Source organism: Anas platyrhynchos, chromosome 2 (assembly GCF_047663525.1).
Source record: "Anas platyrhynchos isolate ZD024472 breed Pekin duck chromosome 2, IASCAAS_PekinDuck_T2T, whole genome shotgun sequence".
NCBI lineage: Eukaryota > Metazoa > Chordata > Aves > Anseriformes > Anatidae > Anas > Anas platyrhynchos.
In genome coordinates this window covers 2243124-2265065 of record NC_092588.1, presented here as the reverse complement: position 1 = coordinate 2265065, position 21942 = coordinate 2243124, and the positions used below count along the sequence as shown (strand labels likewise).

At 47.2% G+C, this 21942-nt stretch overlaps 1 protein-coding gene across 2 annotated transcripts in view; it reads left to right on the top strand.

Annotated features, from left to right (window-relative positions):
- The window catches only part of ADGRB1 (adhesion G protein-coupled receptor B1), a 255147-nt gene that overhangs the window by 193813 nt on the left and 39392 nt on the right, over nt 1-21942 (top strand). For both annotated transcript variants that reach the window (XM_072034260.1, XM_072034261.1), the window contains 4 exons: nt 5000-5102; nt 9205-9355; nt 13101-13170; nt 19316-19382. In XM_072034260.1, the coding sequence (XP_071890361.1) occupies nt 5000-5102; nt 9205-9355; nt 13101-13170; nt 19316-19382 (391 nt within the window). The remainder of the gene's footprint in view (nt 1-4999; nt 5103-9204; nt 9356-13100; nt 13171-19315; nt 19383-21942) is intronic.

Sequence of the window (21942 nt, the reverse complement as noted above, 5' to 3'; positions counted from 1 at the left end):
ATTTCCCATTCAGAGCTCTGGACAAAGGCATCTGGAGCAGGCATACATGGGCTCAGCTTGAGCATGAACCTCTTGTGATGAATAGGCTCACTGAGGCTGACAGTCTGGAGACTTTCCCAGAATTTTGCCCAGCTAGGATTTGTTTATACATAGGAAGCAGAAAGAAAGAAAGGGAAAAAAAATAAAAGGGAAAAGGAACATGGTAAAGGATCAGGATCCAGGGCAGAGTAAAAGGGAGGCAATCCCCACTTCGGGATCAGAGAGGAAATGAATTTGCCCCCTGTGTCCCATCGAAAACCCCCACTAAAAGATGTTTTTTAGTGGCACCTACTCAGCCATCGGCATAACCGGCATGAGCTTCTTGCTGCAAGCCCTCACTTGGATGCGGCCAGCTTGGCACGGCCTCCCTTCACTCTCGTTTCTGTCTGATGGCTGCTGGTGGCCTGTTGGTGGCCTCGCTCCAGTTTTCAGTAGCCAGATGGCTGCGAAATAGCTGCTACAGGTGGGAAATTTCTGGCTTTATCAGCAGCTGTGGCAGAGGGGTCAGTGATACTTAGGACATAGGAGTGGGGTGACCTCAGTACCTCCTGGCAGTGGTTGTCCTAGGTCACAGCTGGAGCCATGATCTACATGGGGACCATGTTCACCACCACCTGCGTGGGAAAGAGGGGAGATCAGAGAAAAACAAGATCTTCCCACTCAAAAGCTGATTGAAAATGAAAAATATGTGGAGAAGAAGAACTGCTCCTGGATCAGAGTGGGTGAAAAGACTTGGTACTGTGTTTCAAATTAGCTCTGTACCATTCTTTCAAGCATCTCCTTGACCTGGTGATGCTTCAGAAGAACCCCAGTGGCTTTTCCATCCCTGGACGAGATGGAAAGAGCAGTTCAACAGCCTCTGGAGTCAGAGCGCCCTTCACACGGCATGGGGATCGATGCTGCTATTGAACAACCCTTCCAGCTGCTGCCAGAACGTGGGACCCTGCAGACCTTCCTCACTGGCAGCACTTCCCAAATGCCGTATCACCAAGAGAGAGCCCCGTGAGCTTTTTTCTCTGCCTGCCTGTTGAGGCCAAGGATTGATTTAGCGGTCGTTAGCGAGCTCTCGAGGGGCTTTTAACGCTCTCTTTCGATCCAGAAGCTCTGCTGCTGCTGGAGATGCCGAGGTGGCCCCAGTGGGAGTAGCAGGAATGAGTAAGGGAGTGCGGGGAGAAGGACATGTGTATGCACCATGAGAAGCAGCGGTGAGTCAGTGTTTGCAGAGAGGAAAGGAGCAGAATAGGGACAGAGAGGGAGAGACTGCAGGGTTTTCCCACGTTCTCCATCTGTCTCGGTTTGTACGGGGCTTCCCCACATCCCACAAGACCTGGGCCGGAGCAGAAGCTCCCTACGTTTGCAATGAGTTTTTCCCAGCTTTGGTGGCTGCGTACAACATATTTGGGGGATGTAGGCAGAGCCCATGTAGCTGCCAGGGGGTGGTGAGACAGCACTCTGCAGCAGCTCTGCCTTTACTGAACTCTCTCCTTTGGTTAAACCCATCAAGACCTGTGATTTTTCCCTCTGTGTTCCAAGTTCCTAACTTCTTTTGCCAAGTGGCCTTACAGTGATGCTGATGTCTTTCTGTGGAACATCCCTGGGCTGGAGAAGAGGAGATGCAAGGAAAAAGAGCAAATGTGGCAGCCTGAAAATATTTGGCTGTTAGGTCAGGCTACAGGATTGAACTAGGGAGGTCGGACCTCAGCTGGATTTGAACCTGGTAAGGGACATGCAAGGCATGAAGAAGGGTTTCTGTAGGTACGTTGGTACTAAAGGATGGCTCAGGGACACGATGAATGGGACACTTATCCTAATGGTGGAGGACACAGAAAACATCAATCTTCGTCTTGGTCTGCTGGCAAGGTTAACCACCAGGCACCCAGTTTCCCGTATCTAGAGGCAGAACCTGGGGAAGAAGTGCTCTCCATCATCAAGGAAGAGGGAGCTGAAGACCATTTCCATACAGTGGACATTTGTAAGTCCGTGGCTCCAAATGGGATGCGTGGAGTGTGTCAAGGGAGCTGGCTGGTATTGTAGACCCATTATCTAACATCTAGGGAGGTTCGTGATGGTTGGAAGAAGTGTTACACCCGTCTTTTAAAAGGGCAAGGAAGATCCAGAGAGTTACTGCCTGGTCAGCCTTTTTACAGCCTCTGGGAAGGTTGAAGAGCAAGTAGCTATAAAGCCTATTTCCAGGCAAAATGATGGACAATAAGTGATTTGGAATAGACAGAATGTATTTTTTGAGGACGGCTTGTACCCCTTTTCCTTTTGCGGTGGGATGGTGGATGGGTTTTATGGACAGCGAGGAGAGGTGGGTGGTGTACATTTTATACTTACCAAGGCTTTTGACACAGGTTCCCATAGCATCCTAGTGGCCAGCCTTGGGAATCGTGGGTTGAGTTGGTGGCTCTAAGGTAGATCAAAAGCTGGGTGGAGTTCATGGTGGTCATCAAAGGGCAGTTGTCAAAGGCTTGAAGCCTAACCAGCAGTAGGTTACTAGCAGCTTCTGTCAGGGATTGCTTGTAGGACCAGCACTCTTTAATATCTTCATTAACAACCTGGGTGATGGGGAAATGGCCCCTTGACAGGTTCTTGGATGGTATTGAAACAGGAGGAGTGCCTGACGCACTGGAGAGCAGCACCATCATTCAGGACTTCAGCAAACTGGAGATATGGGCTGAAGAAATGCTACAGCGAAGACAGACGAACACTCCTGGGACATGAGACTTGGTTAGCTTGGAGAAGAGGAGGCTGTTAGGGAGAAGGCACAGAGAAAAAGGACTCAAACAACTCCCAGAGGTGTGTAGTGAAAAATCTAGGATCACCAGCTGCAGTGTGAAAGTATCCACCTGGATCTAAGGAGACCTGATCCTCCATGAGAGTGGTTAAACACTGCAATAAACTACCCAAAAGAGGCTGTGGCATTTCCATTCTTCCACATTTTTGAAACTTGATTGGACAAGGCTCTGAGAAATCTGACAGGACTTAAAAATTAGCCCTGCTTTGGGCAGAAGATTGAACTCCAGAGGTTTTCTTTCAGCCTAACTTATTCTGATATTGTGCTTCTACATGGCACCAACTCACACCTCGTTGTTTGGAGGTTCAGGGATCTGGACAGCAGGGAAGGCTTTTGGTGGATGAAGGGAAGCATGGAGAGAGGAAAAGCTTCTTAGGGAGTAAAAAGTCTGAAAACAGCTGGTTTCTAACCCCTTCCATTCACATACCTACTACACTTACACTCAACTTCTTTCTTACCTTTTTTTTTAACCAGGAGAGACTTCCTAAGTGCACGCTAACACCAGCTAAACCACAGTGTTCCTACACAGTCTTACCACATCTGTTCCTACCAGGACAGAGTCCAGATCTCCATTTCTGTCTCCCAGAAGCTGACGGCTCTAGACTTGAGCTTGGGGCTTGTTTTGCTTTGCATGATCAAAGCCTAGGTAGATTGATGGCTTGGTACCTTCCATCCCCAAAAGGAGGAGGATCCAGGTGATCCACGGCATCATATTGAGCCCAATGAAATGGGGCGATCTGGGATCAGATGGGCTGTGAAAGGAGTCCAAGTTTTTCAGGCAGCAAACCCAACTTCTAGCTGAGTTGGAAGCCTAAATTTTGGAGTGTGTTACAGGGCTGGGGTGAGTGTTGAGGAAGAACTACCCACAGACAAGGTTTCCATCAGAGCCGATGTAAGTTCATGCTAAACCAGTGACTTTTTATATCCAGGAAAGTGGATCCTCAACCTTCCTGCTTATCTGGAGGGCAAACTCAGGTGGAAGTGAAAAGCAAAGCTTCGCAGCCTCCAGTTGATCTGAAGCATGGATCCCCCCTGGCACAGCACAGACCTGCAGTACATCCCATGCTAGCCAAATAGCGTGGCTGACTGACTCCTGCTGAAATTAATTAACAAAATTAAATTATCAATATAAATAGTTGATGTGCCGGAATATAGGAAATAATCCTGCATTAGCCTCCAGGGATGAGCTGTCTGGTTAACAGATCTGTTTCTAATTTCTAGAGACATTAGTTTCTACTCTTTAGTCATCCGGCATGCAGGCTGAATCACTGGGATTATTCACGTGTGTGCGATTGGTGTGGTCAGGTCCTGAGTTAATCCTTGAAGACTTGAGCTTTTGCAATTGCCTTTTAATTTTATTAGGTACATAAAAGTGCCTTCCAAGAAATCTTCCTCTGTAGCCAGTCGGTGGAATGAATTGTCACGCACGTACTTGAGCAGCGAGCTGACGCCGCGCTGCACCGTGCAAATCAGAAGTGACAAGTGGCTCGCTCCTGCAAGGTGCGGAAGGCTTCCTTGCTTGGATCCCTAATGTCCCGGACCCAAGGCCACAGCGACATATTTGGCCTAGTTTTGGGAAGTGCTAAACCTCTCCACCTGGGGAAAACAAACCAAAAAAAGCCACAAATCCTTCTCGCTTTTGGTTGCACTGTTAGGTTAAACAAGGGGAATGCTGAATGGCAAACACTTTGTTGTGAAGGTGCATGCTTTCGTAACCTGCTTCCATCGCCAGCATGCTTGTGGCTCTTCTTATTTGGGACTCTTGCCATGTGTTGCGTGTATGCTTTCTTTTAAGCTCCTTTTCAAGTCCCCTTTCCAGTAAGCTGAGCTGAAGAAGACTTAACAGCACTCAGACCTGGTTTAGGAGGGGTTCAGGCTAGGGACCAGGCTGGCCCCTACTTTGTTGACTCATGCTCATGCCTCCAGCACTGATGGGGAGGATTGCGAGACCTGTGGGCTGAGCATCACGCCGAGCTCTCCTCCTCTTTTCCCCCTTGTTCTGCTCCATTTAACACACAAGATCTGCAGGAAGGGGGCAATCTCTTGCCATGGCCTTGAGTAGAGCCTGGCCCCATGCAACCTGCATCTGGTTGATGCCTTTCGAGGTAGCTTCCCGCAAGGTGTAACGGGGTGGATCTCCCTCCCTCTCTTCTCTTCCTGCAGGTACATCCGCTCAGAGCGCTCCGTCATTCTCATCAACTTCTGCCTCTCCATCATCTCCTCCAACGCTCTCATCCTGATCGGACAGACCCAGACCCGGAACAAGGTAGGAGATGCGTTGGTTTGTTGGGTGGTTTGTTTGCTTTTCCCCTGCTTTAGCACAGAAGCAATCCATCCAGGCAGCACTTCCTCATTTTTTCCCCCATCTGTTAATTAGCGACGTGTCAAAGACACAACTAAATGGCAGATTTCAATTTTCTCTCCCGTTCACTCTTTGATAATTTGTCAGCATCCTCAGGGCTTTGATTAAAACCAATGTGATATTTTTGAATATCTGCCTAGAGTAGTTGGCACATGGCGCGCTGAAGAAACGTGGCTATTTGCAAGGCTTTCACCGTTTTTATTTTCCAAAAATGACAAAGAAGGACAGATTGAGCAAGGGGGAAAAAAAAAAAGGAGAAGAAAAAAAAAAAAAGAGGAAAATACTCAGCATCTCAGTGTTACATTTAATTCTCCAGCAATTTTTATGCTCCAAGCTTAAAGCGCTCAGCAGATGTTAAGCAATGCAGCCACCAAGAACACCTTTCTTTGGGGTTGGGAAGTGTCACCAGGTGCCCTGTGCACATCGCTGGGCCTCTGGGGCCCTGAGGGACTTGCTGCAGGTCTCGGTGCTGCTCCAGCAGGGAAGGCAAGGAGTAGATGTGGTTTTTCAAGCCCTGTACAGTGATGGCTGGGTACATGCCTCATTGCATCAGAGATCCAGATGGAGAGGTGTTGTGTTGCCTGGATGACTTTTCTCCAGCTAAAGCACTTTCTCTGCTGGCAGCTGGCGTACCCAGTCGCTGCTCGTCATGAATATTTTCCTGTCGTACGTCTTCCTCCCTCCCCAAATGCTTCAACCAGCCGAACTACTCTGTGCAGGAAACTGAGGCCAGAAATGTCTTCCAGCTCATCCTGCTGCTGAAATCGCAATCAGAAATCAGAATCAAGTTTTTAATTAACAGCAAACAGTGACCAGCCAGTTTTGTTGTTTTTTTTTTTTTTGAATCGCTACTTTGACAGCCAGCATGCTGTCACTTTTGGAAGCATTTTTGCAGAGAAGCCCCAGGCTTTAATGAATCACAAAGCCTCATAGCTATGGAAGGCCCTTGGGGTCAGGGATGGGTTGTGTTTTAAAGGAAGCTTTACAACTGCTTGAGCCACATGTGGGTAGGAAAGTGTAGGGAGATGCAGCCAGATGGCCCTGTTGCTATTAAACCCTTCAGAAACTAGCTTTGCAAAATAAAGCTGCCTTTCCTTGCCACCATGCTTTTCTTGGGGCAAGAGGTGGGGAAAAGGTGAGCTCAGCTTTGCTTTTCTTGCAACCCCAAGTGTGTGCTAGGAGCAGCTTCTCATAGAAAGAAACACTAAGAGATGCTCAACAAGGCCAACCATGGCTGGACCTCCTCTTTAGTTCTTCTTTTTCACTCCAGGATTGGAGGTGGATGCCTTCAACCCTCTCCCACCTCCTTCAGAGCACAGCTGGGAGCCCAGGTTGCCCCTTCTGCTTCTTTTCACGTTCCTGTGGATGTTCATCAGAGCTGGTAGTGGGGATTCAAAGCTGGTTGCAGTTGCACGAGGCAGCTTAGCTCTTTGCACATACATATGCATGAAACACCCGAAATAGAAAGGTTATTCTTGGGTTTCCGCTCAGCCATCTAGTAAACAGTCACTGGCAGGGAACAGGGAAAGAAAACTATAGAGAGAAGAGATGAAGGAGTGTGACTTAGGAATTTATTCACATTCAGTTATTGATAATGGAGCTTCCTAAAATGTTGGTGATTGATTTGTAATCATAGTTGCTCTGAGAGAATTTCTACAGTGATAGTTTTCTGGGAAACGCCAAATTCCCCCATCATTTCCAACCGTGGAACCTCAAAGGCAAGACTCCACGCCTAGATTTGCTAAGCTTTTTGAAGATAAAAGGGAAAAGGCTAAAAAATGACGGTCAGCACTAATGTGATACAAAAGAAATGAATGCTGCATGGACTGACTGTATCTCAAAGGCTACGTGCTGCAAGGAACCTGATTTCTCCTCTTCAACAAAAACAAGGACTAATGGCCTTGACAGCCACATCTCCTCTCAGGGGACTGGGAAAATAAGAGGGAAGACTCCCTTATCATTCCCAAATCTGGGCAAAATCAGCTCGTTGATCTTAATGGATTTTTAATGAGGTCCATTCACAATCATTAGCATAGATGTGCATTTTTTGTTGCATTCTCCTCCTCTCTTCTCCTCCCCTTTCCCTCAAAATTACCTGTTTGAGTAAAAACCCTTGGAAAATGTATCTCCCAGGTGGAGAATTGGAAGGCAGAGAGGTCTTTTCTCTCCTCTCCAAACTGCTGGCAAAGAGGGCAGAAAAACGTGCTGGTGCAGAATAAAATCGGCACAATAAAACCGACGGTTTCATTTGCGGTATTACCTTAAAAAAAAAAAGTTCTAAAATAAAAATATCTCAAAATACATTCCTGAAAGCACCCCATTTGTAACTGTTTTAGGTAGGTCTGTAAGCTGATGAATAGCAGACATATTTTGAGGATTCTTTTAAAATGTGAAAATTACTCAAATTATCACATTGTGCTGGTTTATTTGTACAGAGCTGTCATCCAGAATCCATTTGTAGGCAGAATACCAATGGTTTCCGTGTCAAACACAAACATGGAATAAGAAGGCAGTCCCTGTCTCCACGAGCTCACAGCCTGACTTTTATTCCCAGCCTCTGACAACTCCTGGCCCTGCCAGCATACGGATCAAGAGCAATCCAATAAAAACGTGATAAAAGATGTGCACAAGAGCTCTGTGCTGAAAGATGCTGGTGGATGAAAGAAAGGTTAGGTTCAGTGACCATAAACCCAAAGTCCATTTTTCCTGATATAACTCAAAGCAGAGAAATTCTTTGCTGTAACCCCCCTTCCCCATCTGCCCTCAATGCCTTAAGCCAATATTTTTCCATCCAGAGTCACTTTTATTAAATTCTGTTTGCTCTCCCTTCTCCTTGGGAGTTTATTTCCATTGGTTTCACGTTCATTGAGGGGTTCTCATTCTCCGATGGTGAAAACGAAGCACGGCTCCGGCAGAGTTAACGGAGCGGCACCGATTTGCGCCGGCGAACGATTTGGCTTTGCTGCGTTAAAAAACAAAGACGAGCTTGTCAGCTTTCCAGCCCATCTCCCCAGCACTACAGGGTTGTTCTCCATAATGCATTCGCTGGTGCTTTCCCCGGTTTAAGTTTAAATGGCCTGAGCTCCCTGCATTTCCTCCGAGAGATTTCCCTGCCGAGTGGTAGAGCACACGGTTATGAAATTTCTTTTAATGTTATTTCATTACAATTTTTCTTTGCTTTTTGTTTTTTCCTCTCTGCTAGTAGTTATGTGCTGTTGGACAGCTCAGCACCTCACATGCTCAGAGTCCTTCCCAGCCCCTAGTAGCCAGGGTTTTACCCAGCTCAATATATTTGCTCTGCAAGGAGTCATCCTACCTGGCAGGGACCCCTCGGATTTGCCTTCCTCTGAGTCCATTACTGCCAAGCACCGCTGGCACGGTGCTGTGCAAACCTTAATAAGTGCTCCATCCTCTCTGAAAGCATTGGGGGTTTCCTCACTGGAAAATGAATATGTCTTGCTCAGGGCAAACAGCACCACTATGGGTCAAGACTTCAATAAAATAGGGCATGGAGTTGGGACAGGGGAGGGTCAGGCTGGGGGTTAGGGAAAGGTTCTGCACCCAGAGGTGGTCGGGCACTGGGACAGGCTCCCCAAGGACGTGGGCACTGCACCGAGCCTGATGGAGTTCAAGAAATGTCTGGACAATGCTCTCAGACACATGGTGTGATTTTTGGGTGGTCCTGTGTGGAGCCAGGGGTTGGACTCAATGATTCTCATGGGTCCCTTCCAACTTGGGATATTCTGTGATCCTATAAAATAGTTAACCACGGGCTTGGAGCTCATGCTTAAGAGCAACCAGTTTCTGAGCAGTGCTTCAATTTAAGGCAAATGCTTCAACCCCAAGCTAGGTCAAAGCTCAAGGGGGAGGCTCCCTCCTCCCAAAATGTCCTTTCTTTTGCTGATCCCTGTGACGTTTCCTTCTAGAGCCTGGTTTGGAAGCAGCCCTCCTCTGCCTGCCACTCTCCTCTCTCCTCTCACGTGTCCTCCTTTCCTCCTCTCTCCAGGTGATATGCACGCTGGTGGCGGCTTTCTTGCACTTCTTCTTCCTCTCCTCTTTCTGCTGGGTGCTGACCGAGGCCTGGCAGTCCTACATGGCCGTGACGGGCCGGTTACGGAACCGCATCATCCGCAAGCGCTTCTTGTGCCTCGGATGGGGTGAGGATCGTGGGTCCCACAGGGGAGAGAAAAAAAAAAAAAAAGCATTTTCCCATCCTGGGATGCAGAGCAGAGAGGGTCCAGGCCAGCAGAAGGACCGATGCTCTGCAGAAGGCTTGGCACAAGGGGCTTGACACCTCTGGGAGTGTCCAGAAGGGCTGGGATGGTTAAAAATGAGCAAAGCTGAGATGGTAAAAACTGAGTCCAACCTGCTGCCCCATCCGGCCCAGGGTGACACAAGAGAGATGAGCTGGGAGGGGGCTGTGTGTCCAAGGGGCATACGGAGGGATTTCTCCTGCCATTGGGTCTCTTTTGCTTTCTCTCTCTTATTTCTCTCTCTCTGCCTCCTTCCGTGTGCAACCCGGGGAGAAGCGAGCTCTGAAATCCTGTCTCCATGGCAGCAGGGCCTTGCATAGACAAATAAACTCTGAGACCGGTGCAGATGCTTGTAACTAATTTTCCTCCCTCTGCCTCTTCCGTATGTTTAATTTATTAACCTTAAATGATGCATTCTGTAGGAGAAAACAAACGCAAGCCCGTAACCTGGGCTTTCAAAGCGACGACAAGCTTGTGCTGGAAAGCAGTGACTGAACAAAAAGTTGCTCAAAAGCAAGCAGGAGGAAAAAAAAAGAGAGAGAGAGAGGGAAAGAGAGAGAGAAAGCACTGAGCTCCTGTATTAGGGGCTCGTTTTACTGCTGGAGTCAAGCATTTCACCCCAGGCAAGATATTAGCGACGCTTACCAAGGGCCCTGATGTGATTTATGTTGGCACATCAAGGGCCGTCCTCCTTGCAGCACCTGCATCCCGTGAAGTTTTCACCCCTGGCTTTTGCCTAGGAAACAAAATAAACTGTGGGACTGAAAGAGAAGGCTGGTATGGAACCCAAACCTGAAAGCACAGACGTGAAAAGCATGGGCTGTGTGTGCTTTTGGGGTTGGTGCATGTGTTCAAGCACAAACGATGTGACACAAGGAGCATCAGGCACATCAGATGCAAGAGACTGATAGCTTCGTTAGGTGTTAAAAGGGATTTTTTTTTTCATTCTGATTTATATACGCTGGGACAGATGGGAGTGTTAGTCAAGGGAATTTTGGACGAGTGACATCCACAATTGTAATCTGTACAGATTTTTTTAAAAAGTAGCCTACATGTGTAGAAGCATAATTTGCAGTGTTAGTGAAATGTAGTTATTCCTGGGCTAGGAAGCAGTGGCTGATAAATGATGCATAATAACGTTTGGAATAGGTTAGGACACGAAGTGAAGAACACTCTTGCCTGTTAAGGCAGCAAGGGAATTCCAGATATTTAGCATCCTGCTTGGCTTCAGCTGGGATTAATGGCGCCTCTAAGAGGGAAGAGGCTGAAAATATGTTTTAAAGAGCATAATCTGAAATAATTAGCACAATTCATGAGCTGATTCTCCCCCTTTCCCCCCTTTGCTTATTAACATTTTTCTAAGCCCTCGTTCTAGATCTCTGCCAAGTTCTCAGCTGCTGGCAGCTGTAGCTCATTGAAGCCGTCGTGGTTTTCATCAGCACTGAGATTTATTCCCAGTTTTTCTCTTCTCCTCTCGGGGAAGCAACTTCGCCTTTCCAGCAAAGAGTTTTAGCAATTAGAACAATTTTAAGTTATTTAGATGGGCAAATTGTTCCCTAGAAACAATTCCATCAGAACATCTAGTCCCAGTAAAGAAGGAATAATTTGGTTAGTCCTCATAGGATCATGTCGGGGCTTCAAATGGATTTTTAATGTCACCCTGGCTGAGGCTCTGAGTGGGTCTGCAGTTTTTTTTAACAGTTGTGGCTCTTGGTAGTCATTTTTATCAAATGACCTTTTTTTAATGGGATGTGCTGATCGCATGACACAGTTCTCCTGCTGGCCTGGCAGAATAAAACTCTTCAACCCAGGTTTCTTGTGGAGTTAGGACTGTAACATTCGCTTTTTGACTGTGTAGCACGAGTGGCTGCCTACAGAGACAGGCCAGTTAGAAGCAGATTTCTTTCGGATAGCCAAGAATCTATTAAAATATGTTTTGATAATGCTTGGATTTATTTCTTTTTAATCAAATCCCATGCAACTGTGGTTAGGCATTCATTTTACCTCTCTCTCAAGGCAGAGGAGTTCAGCAGCCCTCATTGCTATGCTCGTTGGCTCAGCTGCCTTGATGTGGCTACCTCCTCTAGCAAACACAGCTTGCACAGCTCCATTTTCAGCACAAGCTGGGGCTCCTTCCTACCCAGTCCCTGAAAGCTGACGAGTTCACAGCCCAAATGTGCCTTTCTGCATAATTGTCACGTCCCGGAGAAGCACTTTGTAAAGAACACGCTGCTATTTTTGGCAGAGTCTCAGCCAATTTTCCTCTTTCCAGCGGAGCCTCTCTCATCAATGATTGACTCCCCAAAAAGCCCTTTCCCTGATGTCTTCATGGGGTGCTTGCTGTGGGGTGCCACATCAATGGCATTGTACCTGAACACTGTGCTGGTGGTATGGACAGGATGCCTGGTCTGTAGGCATGAAGGAAGTTCAGTAAGAGGGGCAAGAGTTAATTAAAATGAAAACCAAAAAAAAGACACATCTCATAACCCACTGGACATCCCTTAACCCCTACCCATTGGTTCAGGCTGCTCAAACATGAGCAGTGCTTGGGAATTTTGTAGGGGAAGAGAAACACTTCTCTTTCCGATGACTCAAATACTTCATATTCCAGACAGCTTGGCCCTACACCACCCAGCTGGCTGCTGACCCTTTCAGTTAATCATCCATGCGATGGTTTTACTGCCGAGTGAGCACACTGCCAGCAGGGTTAGTGTTTGGGTGCTGTGTCTGGACAGCCCTCCAAACCACAGTTGCCTGCTGTGACCTCTACGGCGCAGGAATTAGGGTCTCGTCAAGGAGCACTAATCCCAGCTGGCTACTGATCCTGCTAATTCCTAATGGGATTTGCCCGTCTTTAGCATTGAGACAGCTTAATGTGGCATGACGTGAGGAGGAGGGCTATAAAAAGCCCCACAGAGGCCTTGGTGGCTGAGGAACCAGATGTTACCAGCCGATATCCAGGGATTTTGATAGAGAAAGGGAAGAGCTGGGCTGGGGATAGTGAATCGGAAAAGTACCCAATCTCCTCTGTAGATTCTTGAGCAGTTTATCAAGCAGGAATAGGACAGATCAGAAGGCTATTAGCAGGATACAACATCTTTTTTCTAGCTCAGAAGTGCCTGGGCATTCAAACACCCAACCATGTCAAAGCTTTTAATGATATTTCTTGGAGTTTCAGGCCAGCATTTCTCAATAACCTTCTCTGTCTCATTTGGGGTGAGATTTGAACCTAGGTTGTTCATATATTAAGAGCAAACATAGGTCTCAATCTCTGCCTTACCAGCTCTGTTGGGTTGGGTGCTGCCTGGATATCCCACCTGCAGGAAACAGCCTGGCTTATCCATGTCCCTAAAAATAAAAGGAATTGATGCTATGCATTTGAAAGTGCTATCATTTCCCACACAACTGCTGAGACCACAGCGGGAAGCGAGCTGATTACAGCTGATGGCACTCACTTCATTAGCAGAGGTAACAAGGGCTCGTGCTTTTGGCTCTGGAGGTCCTGAATTCAGCCTCTGCCAAAGGGCCAGGCTGGGACAGACGGTGTTAGAATAACACCGGGAGGAACGGGGTATATGATATGCCTGAGCTGGTACAGACCTGCACGTGTGCTGCAATGACCAATTTTCTCATGTTTTCTTCTCTTTAGGGCTCCCCGCCTTGGTGGTTGCCATTTCCGTGGGGTTTACAAAAGCCAAGGGGTACGGCACCGCAAACTAGTGAGTACTGAGGCTTTGCTTCCTTTTCCTTCCTGTCTAACCCTCTATCCTTGTCAAAATGCAGTCAGTGACCTGCAGGAGCAAAGGTAGGAGCTGAATTAGTGCCCGTGGCAGAGAGAAGCAGGAGTGATGAGAGCAGAAGGAGCATCCTCAAACCCTCGGCTCATCGGGATGCTGTGCGCTTCCCTCCTCCCCATCCAGATGCCCAGGGGAAACCTTAGGAGAGCCAAGTCCCCAGAGAGAGAACTGGTTTTGTGAACAGGAGCAGCCCTCTGAGTTCAGTTTGTCTGAATAAGAGGGACGTTTTCACCAGGGGATAAGAGTGCCACAGTCAGCAACGTGGATTTTGTCTGCATTTGCTTCTGAAGCACCCCTACGGGAATACCACCAGGGCTAGGTACTGAGCAAGTATTGTGTGCTCCTTTAAAAACAGCTTCACAGAGAATGAGGGGATTAATTCTTCCATATATTACATTATTTTCATCTAAGTACCTTTAGATAAACATAGCATTTATTTATTTATTTATTTATCTATTTTTAGAGCAAAATGTGGAATATTTAAAGTTTGGGATGTCTAAAAATGAAATTACAGCCTCTGTGTTTATCTATGTAATGGGTTGCTTGATTGGACTCAGGTTTTCCAGATAGTTTTAGGCATCAAAATGTGGATAAGTTTTTCCAACCAAGTTTTTGAAAGCAATCTGAATTTGTTTGCTGAATCCCCCACTGGAAGCAGCTCAGTATTTACTTTTATGAAAACCAAGCTGTGTTTTTTTAATCTTTTTCTTTATTATTATTTATCTTTATGAAACTTTTTTTTTTTTTAATATTATTGTAGTGGGGAAGAAAGTTGGTAGAAATTACAGAATAAAGCTGTGGAGAGGGAAAAAAAAAAAAAAAAAACATTAAGGCAAGGCTGGAATCACTCAGAGCTGAGCATTAGTGCAACCTTTTAAAAAAGTAGTATTTTTTCACTGTGTTGTGAAAAAATAGTTTAGAAATTTTATGCAAAGTGGCAGTCAAAGGATATTTTACCTACCAATAGATCAGGCCTTTCCTTATCCCATCCCATCATTGTCTAGAGCCTCGCTGGCCAGTTCTTTGCATTTTGGGTGCCTGTGTACAGGTGCTGTACCTGTCCAGACTGCCCTGCCCCAGCTTTTGAGGGATTTAGAGTCAGATTGTCCTATTAGTGAGGGCTCGGTGCTTGTTGAATGGCTCAGAAGAGTAGCCTGGCTTTCAGAGGTATCACAGGTCCCAGATGCCCTTTAGCTTTTCTGTGAATCCAAATTCTGCTTCTAGGACACTCCTCCATCCAAGACCAACTCCTGATCAGGAGGCATTGGGGTAATGGGTGGAAGCTCCAAATATTTCTGCTTCCTTCCCCGTTTATAGACTGCTGTGAATGGATGCAAAAAGCTTTGTGGATTCTTCCCTGTGAATGCTTAAGTGTCACCACAGAGTTTTGTATTGAATATTGACCCCACAAGCCTTGGGAGGAAGGAGGGACTGTGCAGATGAACTTTCCCTACCTCCCTGCCCTGAACCATGCATGCCAGCATCTCCCTGCCCTAGGGCAAAGCCCTCCCAGCCTGCAGCACAAGGGCATCAAGGCACCACAAATGCTGCTGGACACCCTCTTTGCTCTCAGATTGGCACGCCAGCAAGGCAGCACATTGACTTTCCATCACTCCCAGGGTGTCCTTAACCAGAGCAGCTCTCCTCTTGCTGCCAATCCCCTGTCTCCTTCCAGCCCTTAAATCTCCGTCGCTCCTCACATGCAGGAGCTCCTCGCTGGCTGCCTGTGACACCATTTCTTAGCTCTGCTGTCAGGGTGCCTGTCACTAAAATAGCAGGGAGTTTTTGCACCCTGGCAGGTCCCATCCAGTCCTTTTACTCCCTTCCACACTGGAGCCCAGTGGGTGGTAAAGCCAGTGAGTCCCAGCAAAGTCATTGAGGCAACAGTTCATGGAGAGCACATGTTGGTGCTAGGGCTCTTAATTAGGTTGTGCTGGTTGTGGTTGTGTTTTTTTTGTGTTGTTGTTGTGATTTGTGGTAGGGTTTTTTGGTGGTGGTGGTGTTTTTGTTTTTGTTTTTTTTTTCTGGCTTGGAATGATCATGCTCAGACTCAAAAGCATCAAAGAACTGAAAGCTGAGCTCTCCCACTACCCAATATTGGCGGTATACATACTGTTAGACCTTCTTTTGCCCTACAAGCACCTATTCATCGTGTGCACACTTTCTGCCAGCTCCCACTCAAACCAAACTGTGGAGGCGCTTTCCCAAGTGCTCAGGCTCCCCTCTTGCCTGTCCCCAGCCAGCTCCTCTGAAAACCCTTGTGATACATCAGATGTGTCTGCAGCAGGGGGCTGTTGGTTTCATGAGGTGCTTAGTGAATTTGGACACATGCTCCCAGCTCTAACCCACTGGGAAAATCTTCCTGGGACGTGCTGTGTCAGTAATGTCACAGTTTGCAGAGCACGAGCATGAGAAACAGCCTTTGGTCAGCCATTTGTAGCTCTGCCACCACCTCATGACTCCTGCTATTGGCTGTATTGAGAGCCAAAGGTAAATTGAGCAAATTTATATGTGCACTAGAGCCCAGCACTACCCCAGGAAGCGTGTGTGACCCTACAGGCACTCATGGAGTGTTCTTGTTCAACTCAATCAGTGCATTTTAGATCACAAAGCAAAAATAGGCGTGGACCAAGATAGGGTGCCCCTACACCGCAGTAGAAGACACACTTGTCCCTGCTTTCCTGTTAAAGGGGCATAAAAACTTTCTTCTAGTGATGTGCAGGTGGGTCTTGGTTGTACCTCTTCTCTAGAAGAAAGTCAATGTTATGTACCAGGAATTTCAGAGCTGACCTCCAAACCTTGAGGCTGTTCAGACAGGAACTAGATGTAACCCTGTTTAATGCTGGATATATATAAACAGAATATAGACCTGGATCTCAGCTTGTCCCAGGGTTATTTTGGTTTGTGACCACAGCAGAATTGTGTGTGGTGGTTGCAAAGCTTGGAGCTGGAGCTCAGAGGCACTTTTAGCTTTGTGTCTAGCTGGAATAGGGCATGCACAGGGTGTTTCAGATGGGTTGGCAGGCTTTCAAGGCATGAAGTTTCCACCTTGCAGAAGGAATCACAAGATGTTAACCACAACGTGTCTCTCCCTGTGATGCAGGGGATGAGAGCTGACATGATAGACCACAAGGGACTTCACAGTGTCCTTCAAAACTTCTTCCAACCCTGCAGTTTCTGGATCCTAACAGTAGTAGTAGTGTGAGGGCATGCAACTGCAGCAGCCTGGGGGTCTGTCCCACCGAGACATGGTGGTGGTCAGAGGCTTGGCCACGTCTCTGAGCTATAAATCAGGGAGCTCAGAGGCTGCTTTGTGCATGGGAAGGCTGGAGATATAAAGATTACCCTTTATCTGGCTGGACTGGGACACCAAGTTGGAAGAGGCAGAGCTGTAGGGGATAGTCCAGAAGGTCCTGCTCAAAGTCAGCTCTTTGCAGGACCAAGACCAAAGCCTTCCAACCTCACAGCTTTGCCACAGCAGACTCTCGGATGGATCAGATGTGGTGTGAAGAGGTCTCGGATGCAAGAGCTGACATCATTTTGGGAAGCCCTGCTTGGAAATGGTTGTTGAGCATTGCTAAACCACTCCTTCCCTCCCTTCAACTGGCGATGTTATTTAAAAGATCTCTTGAGAGATCCCTTGGCAAGTGCTGGGAAGCCTCGTTACACCATGCAAACATGTCTGTGTCTTGCAGGGATGAGGTTAAAAGCATCTCCACAAGACTCACGTGTTGCTGGAGTTTGCTGTCAGTTTTCCTTCTCCAGAACGGCGTTTTCCTCTCCTGCTGTCAGCCACTTCCTCTGATGGCTTTGGAAGGAAACATAGTGGTTACGAGTTGTGACAGGGAGGCCAGGCAGTCAGAAGGGATGAGGCTGGTGCTCAGTGATGTGTGAACTTGCCTTCAAAAAGCCCATAGAAAGCCATCCCTGCACCGTGTCCTCATGAGTATAGGGCTGCCAGCTCCCTTCTTGGGGTAAGCTACATCTTCCCTTTGTGGCTAGAAGAGACCTGGGGAAAAAAAAAAATAGTTTTTAAGACTTTTGAGCATCAGAGCAGAAAGGCTGGGCAAGGTCAGGTGGTTGGGAGCCCCCTTCAGTTTTCCCCTTGCATTCATGAAGACTTTTTCCAGCTCTTGCAGTGCTCTAAATCTTCCCTCCTATTCCCTCCCTCCCTGCCTGCTTATTTGTTTTATTATCCCGGTTATTTGTTTTATTATCACAGCTGCTCAGACAGTTTCTGAAGGAGCAACTGGCTGTCAGGAAGAAATCAGAATTGATTAAATTACCATGTTACAGCTTTAATTTAGAAATAAACAAGATTCAGGCCTTGGAGAAAATCAGAAGGTCCTGCTTCCAATTTCCAGTTTGAATTATTTTATTTTTTTTCCCCAAACATTCTGTGTTTTAAGGTGAAAAATAACATTTTTTTTGCAAGTCAGAGCTGATACAAAAACATCAGAGGTTGATATCCAAAACTGAAATGTTTCCAGGAAGGCTTTGTTTCCTGGGAGGGTCTGAAAGGAAGCATTTCTCCTGATGCAAAACAAAATGAGATGGCTGGGAGTGGCGGCACGTATGTGAATTACTGCAGGGTTAGCTGGGCTAAGAGCTTGCAGAAAGTCCTTGCTCCACTGTGGTTGCCTGCTCTTACCCGTTGGTAAATGCATGGAAGTTTTGCTGTTGAAAGAGGATTACTTCATATTTTCTCCAGGGTCCTGCAATGTCACAGTGGGCAAACTTCCAATGGGGCTGCTGCTGTAGTGTAAATTCACGTCCTCTCTTGTCCCGAAGTGCCTGCTTTGTGTGTCCATGCTTGGAAATTGCCAGATTCCCCATGAAATGGGGATTTCAGCCCCAGTGCTGATGTCATTTTCAGATTTAGAGAGGTGGGGAGGGACCTCAAGGTCCCACAGGACCACCTGCAGCAGGGTGCCCAGGCCCACGTCCTGGTGGCTTTTGAAGGAGGAGACCCCACAACCCTGCTGGGCAGCCTACGTGGCCACCCTCACAGTGAAAATGTGCTTCCATAAAACAAAAAAAAAGCTTTTATTTTTCCTTCCTGTCTTTATGTTCAAACCTGAAAGTCTGGGTGTGGATGTAGAGGGCAGGAGGAGCCCCATGGGGACACCTGGGGCCCGTTTGTGCTCCCTACCTGGGATTTGTCTCCCCAGTGAGGTCTCCATCCAGGCTGGGTGCCCTCATTACCGGTGTGGGGAAGATGTGGTGAAGGCAGTCAGTGGAGTTCGGGCTATGATTTGACTGAATGTAATTGTAAAGTGTTAAAAAAACACATGTAAAAAATCTTAGACCCAGTAGACTGGATCTCCAGTGACTAAAAATGTCATTGAGGCCTACTGGCACCATGACAGGCACACACATGATAGACACCAAGACTTAGTAAGAAGATTCACTTTGGGTTGTTCAGGCACCAACCCTTTAATTTAGGAGCCTAAATCCCACACAAGGACACCGGAGAGAGGAAAAATCCTTCTCAGGTGAGGGAGAAGCAACCAGCTGATTTCCAGGGGGTGCACCACAATGCCTCATGCTCAGCTTATTCCTCAGGAGCATCCACATCCATCCCACTTTCCTCCTGCATCGCAAATTTTCCCCATGGCAGTGACCCGAAAGGGAGGATCCAGGAGCAGAAACGTGCTGCTCTCCTGGGCCTAAAACCTGAGGGGCATACTGGTTAGCAAATAATGAGGGACAATTTCCACTATTTCTACTCTTTTTGTCTAAGTGAGCACGACAAGAGCATCGTCTTGCTCGCAAATCGCAGGACCTAGTCTAAAGCAGAGTGTGGCAGAAATTTTACATGCACTCCTCTGTCAGTAACCAAACCAGGCTTTGCAGGCAGACCCCCAGGCGGCTGGGCTTTTGGGCACATTCAGGAGGAAAGGAAAACACAGCTTGCTTGCTTGTAAAGTCTGAGACTTTTTTTTTTCTTTTTTTTTTTTTACCATGCATTATCAACTCCACAGGCAGAGAGAAGCAGCAAAACATGTGCCTCTTTGTTGGTGATGCTGGCCACTGGGTAACTTTCTTTTCCTTCTTCCTTTTCCAGCTGCTGGCTGTCATTAGAGGGAGGTCTTCTCTACGCCTTCGTGGGACCAGCAGCCGCTGTCGTTTTGGTATTTGTGCTTGGCTGAAAGCATTTTTCTTTCCCCTTTTTTTTTTTATCTTACAGGGCTTCCCTCATTCTTCCAACCCAAGAGTGTCCCTCTCTACTTCCACCAGTGTTTTAAATAGCTTTCCCCTTCAGGAGGAAAGCACAAAGCATTAGAAGCCAGCAATTTGGGATGGGGTTAAGTCTGAAATTTAACGTGTCTCAGCTATCAGCCCTCTGCCTCTGGCCTCTCTGGAGTCCCCTAGGCATCTGGTTAATGCTTTGCCTTTTTATTGCTCTGTCTGGATAGAAGTACAGCCTGGTGGTGGAAAACTGTGACATTATCTCCTTCCAAAACTGCTCTTACTGGTTGCTCTGAGAGCAAGCTGTGCCTCCACATCCAGCATTTATTCTTCATTTGTCCTGGATGTGCAGCACACCTGAGCAGCTTTTTTTTTTGCAGGTGAAATAGAGGTCTTCAAAACAGTACTGAGGGTGTCAAACACTGCATTTGCCTCTCGTTTGAAGAGATGGTGTGGGTAAAGAGGACTTTCCCAAAATCTGTCCCACCTCCTCCTGCCTGGTGGAGTTTGTTCTTCTGTCCCCAAAAGCTTGTCTCAGTGAGTTGTTACCCAAGTTGAAGGTGTCACTCCAGATGACGTGCTTTTCATCAAGCTCCCCTTGCTGCTGAAGCCTCACTGCTCTTGAGAAATCTTGATGTCAGGGTTCAAAGGCTTTGAGAACTGCCAGTCCGTAAAAAAAAAAAAAAAAAAAAATCCTTCCTGCAGCAATCCCAGACACAGTTAATGCCACTTTTGAGCTCCATCTAAGTGGAAGTCTGCATTTTCAGAGCTGTATGTCCTCTAAAGCTCAAGTGTCCCAGAGAGTCCCCGAGGAATGGGACTGTTGACACTCGCAATTTCCCTTTCAGCTCAGGCTTTTGTTTCCTGCAGTGCCAGGGGGTTTAGCTGCCCTGCAGCAGCAGCAGGCTTACAGGAGGGTAACTACACAAAAGCTCTTGCTGGGTCTGTTCTCACTGCTGTCACTGCATGTCAGGTCACGTTGGTGCTGTTGTTTCATCACTATGTCAAAGAAACAAGCCATCCATTGCCCCTCCTCCTCTATAATAAAGCAAAGCATGTATACTTTAGGGTCTTTCTTTAGCATAGGGCTACCACACGTGTTTGAGCCTTTGGATAGCATCAGCAAAGAGTGGGGATAAGCAGACACTGAGGCCAGGCAGTCCTCAGATCTCTGTAGGCATGTGATGGCTGGATTTCTCTCCCTGACGTTGCAGATGGGGTCAGAGTCTTTATAGCTGGAATAATTGACAGCAGCATTAAGTGGCTGAGTGTTTCCTTTCAGCCGAACTAGCTCCCAGCCCCACGACATAATAGCAGATAGCTCTGCCTGGGTAGCTTGAATGCTCAACAGACAGCGGTGATTAGGAGGGAGTGAAGTGTTGTGGTGCCCTGAGAAAAGGGAGTCAGCCTCCTGCCTGTTTTGCTTTTGTTGTGCCAACAACAAGGGAAGTAGTCCTTCAGCTTTCCGCAGCCTGCTTCCATTCGGCGGCTCTGTTTTCACTCAAAGATGGAAAAGGAAATAACCTTGCAGGGAGGTCAGCACCTGGAAATGGTACGGAAGGTCTTAGGAAGTGGGGAGTCATCTCTGGAGGTGGCTGTTTTCAGTGCCTAGAGAGGGAGCCTCTACATCTCCTTTAGGTGACCTGACTCATTGCTAAATGAGAAGCAAATAATGCTCAAGAGAGTTGGGAAGGAGAGGAAGGATAGGCATTGAACATCTTTTTATGAATATGAACCTAGGAGACAGATAAGTGTGATAAATTGCCGAAATCCACATTGTGAGTTTGCAGCAGAGCACAGGATTGAACATAAAATTCTCAGGTATACACTGTCCTCAAGACCTCGAGTCTTCTCGAGCTGCCTCCTGTGCAGGCTTTGTCCTGATTTCGGGTTGAACATGCCAGTGATGGAGGAGCTGTGCCCCTGGCTCAGCACGAGGACAGTGAGGCTCTTGCAGGGCTGTGTTAGGGACATGCAGCTGTGTTGCTTTCAGGTGAGGTTTGCTTCAGAGATAATACAGCTGCTGTTGGGATGCACAGAACAAGGTGGGATTTGGCTCTGAAGGAGCTAAGAAGCTCTTTCTCACCTGAAACTCTGAAAATTTTTATACATGGACACCCAAGTGACTTTGCACACAGCTGACTTAGCTCCAGCTGCATTTATTCTCTCTGCTACATCCCAGATATTAATCTTGAGCCTTAAAAACCCCAGCAAGCTTAAATGCAGAGCTGTTGCATGCAGCTGTACACCCCTGACTCAGGTGAAGCACCCTGGTGATACTTCATCACACACAGGATGAAATCAGCAGGTGTCTGCAGGGAGAGGCTTACAGTGAAGCGAGAACAGGGAGTTCATCAGGCACTGATATCTCAAGGGATGAATCTCAGCTTTGTGCCTTTTTTTTTCTGTATGGCATTCTAGAGATCAGGAAATGAAGTTATACTGCATGTTATTGGAAGTGAAAGTGTTTAGAGGCATGTCCCTGCCTGTATCCCCGTCTTT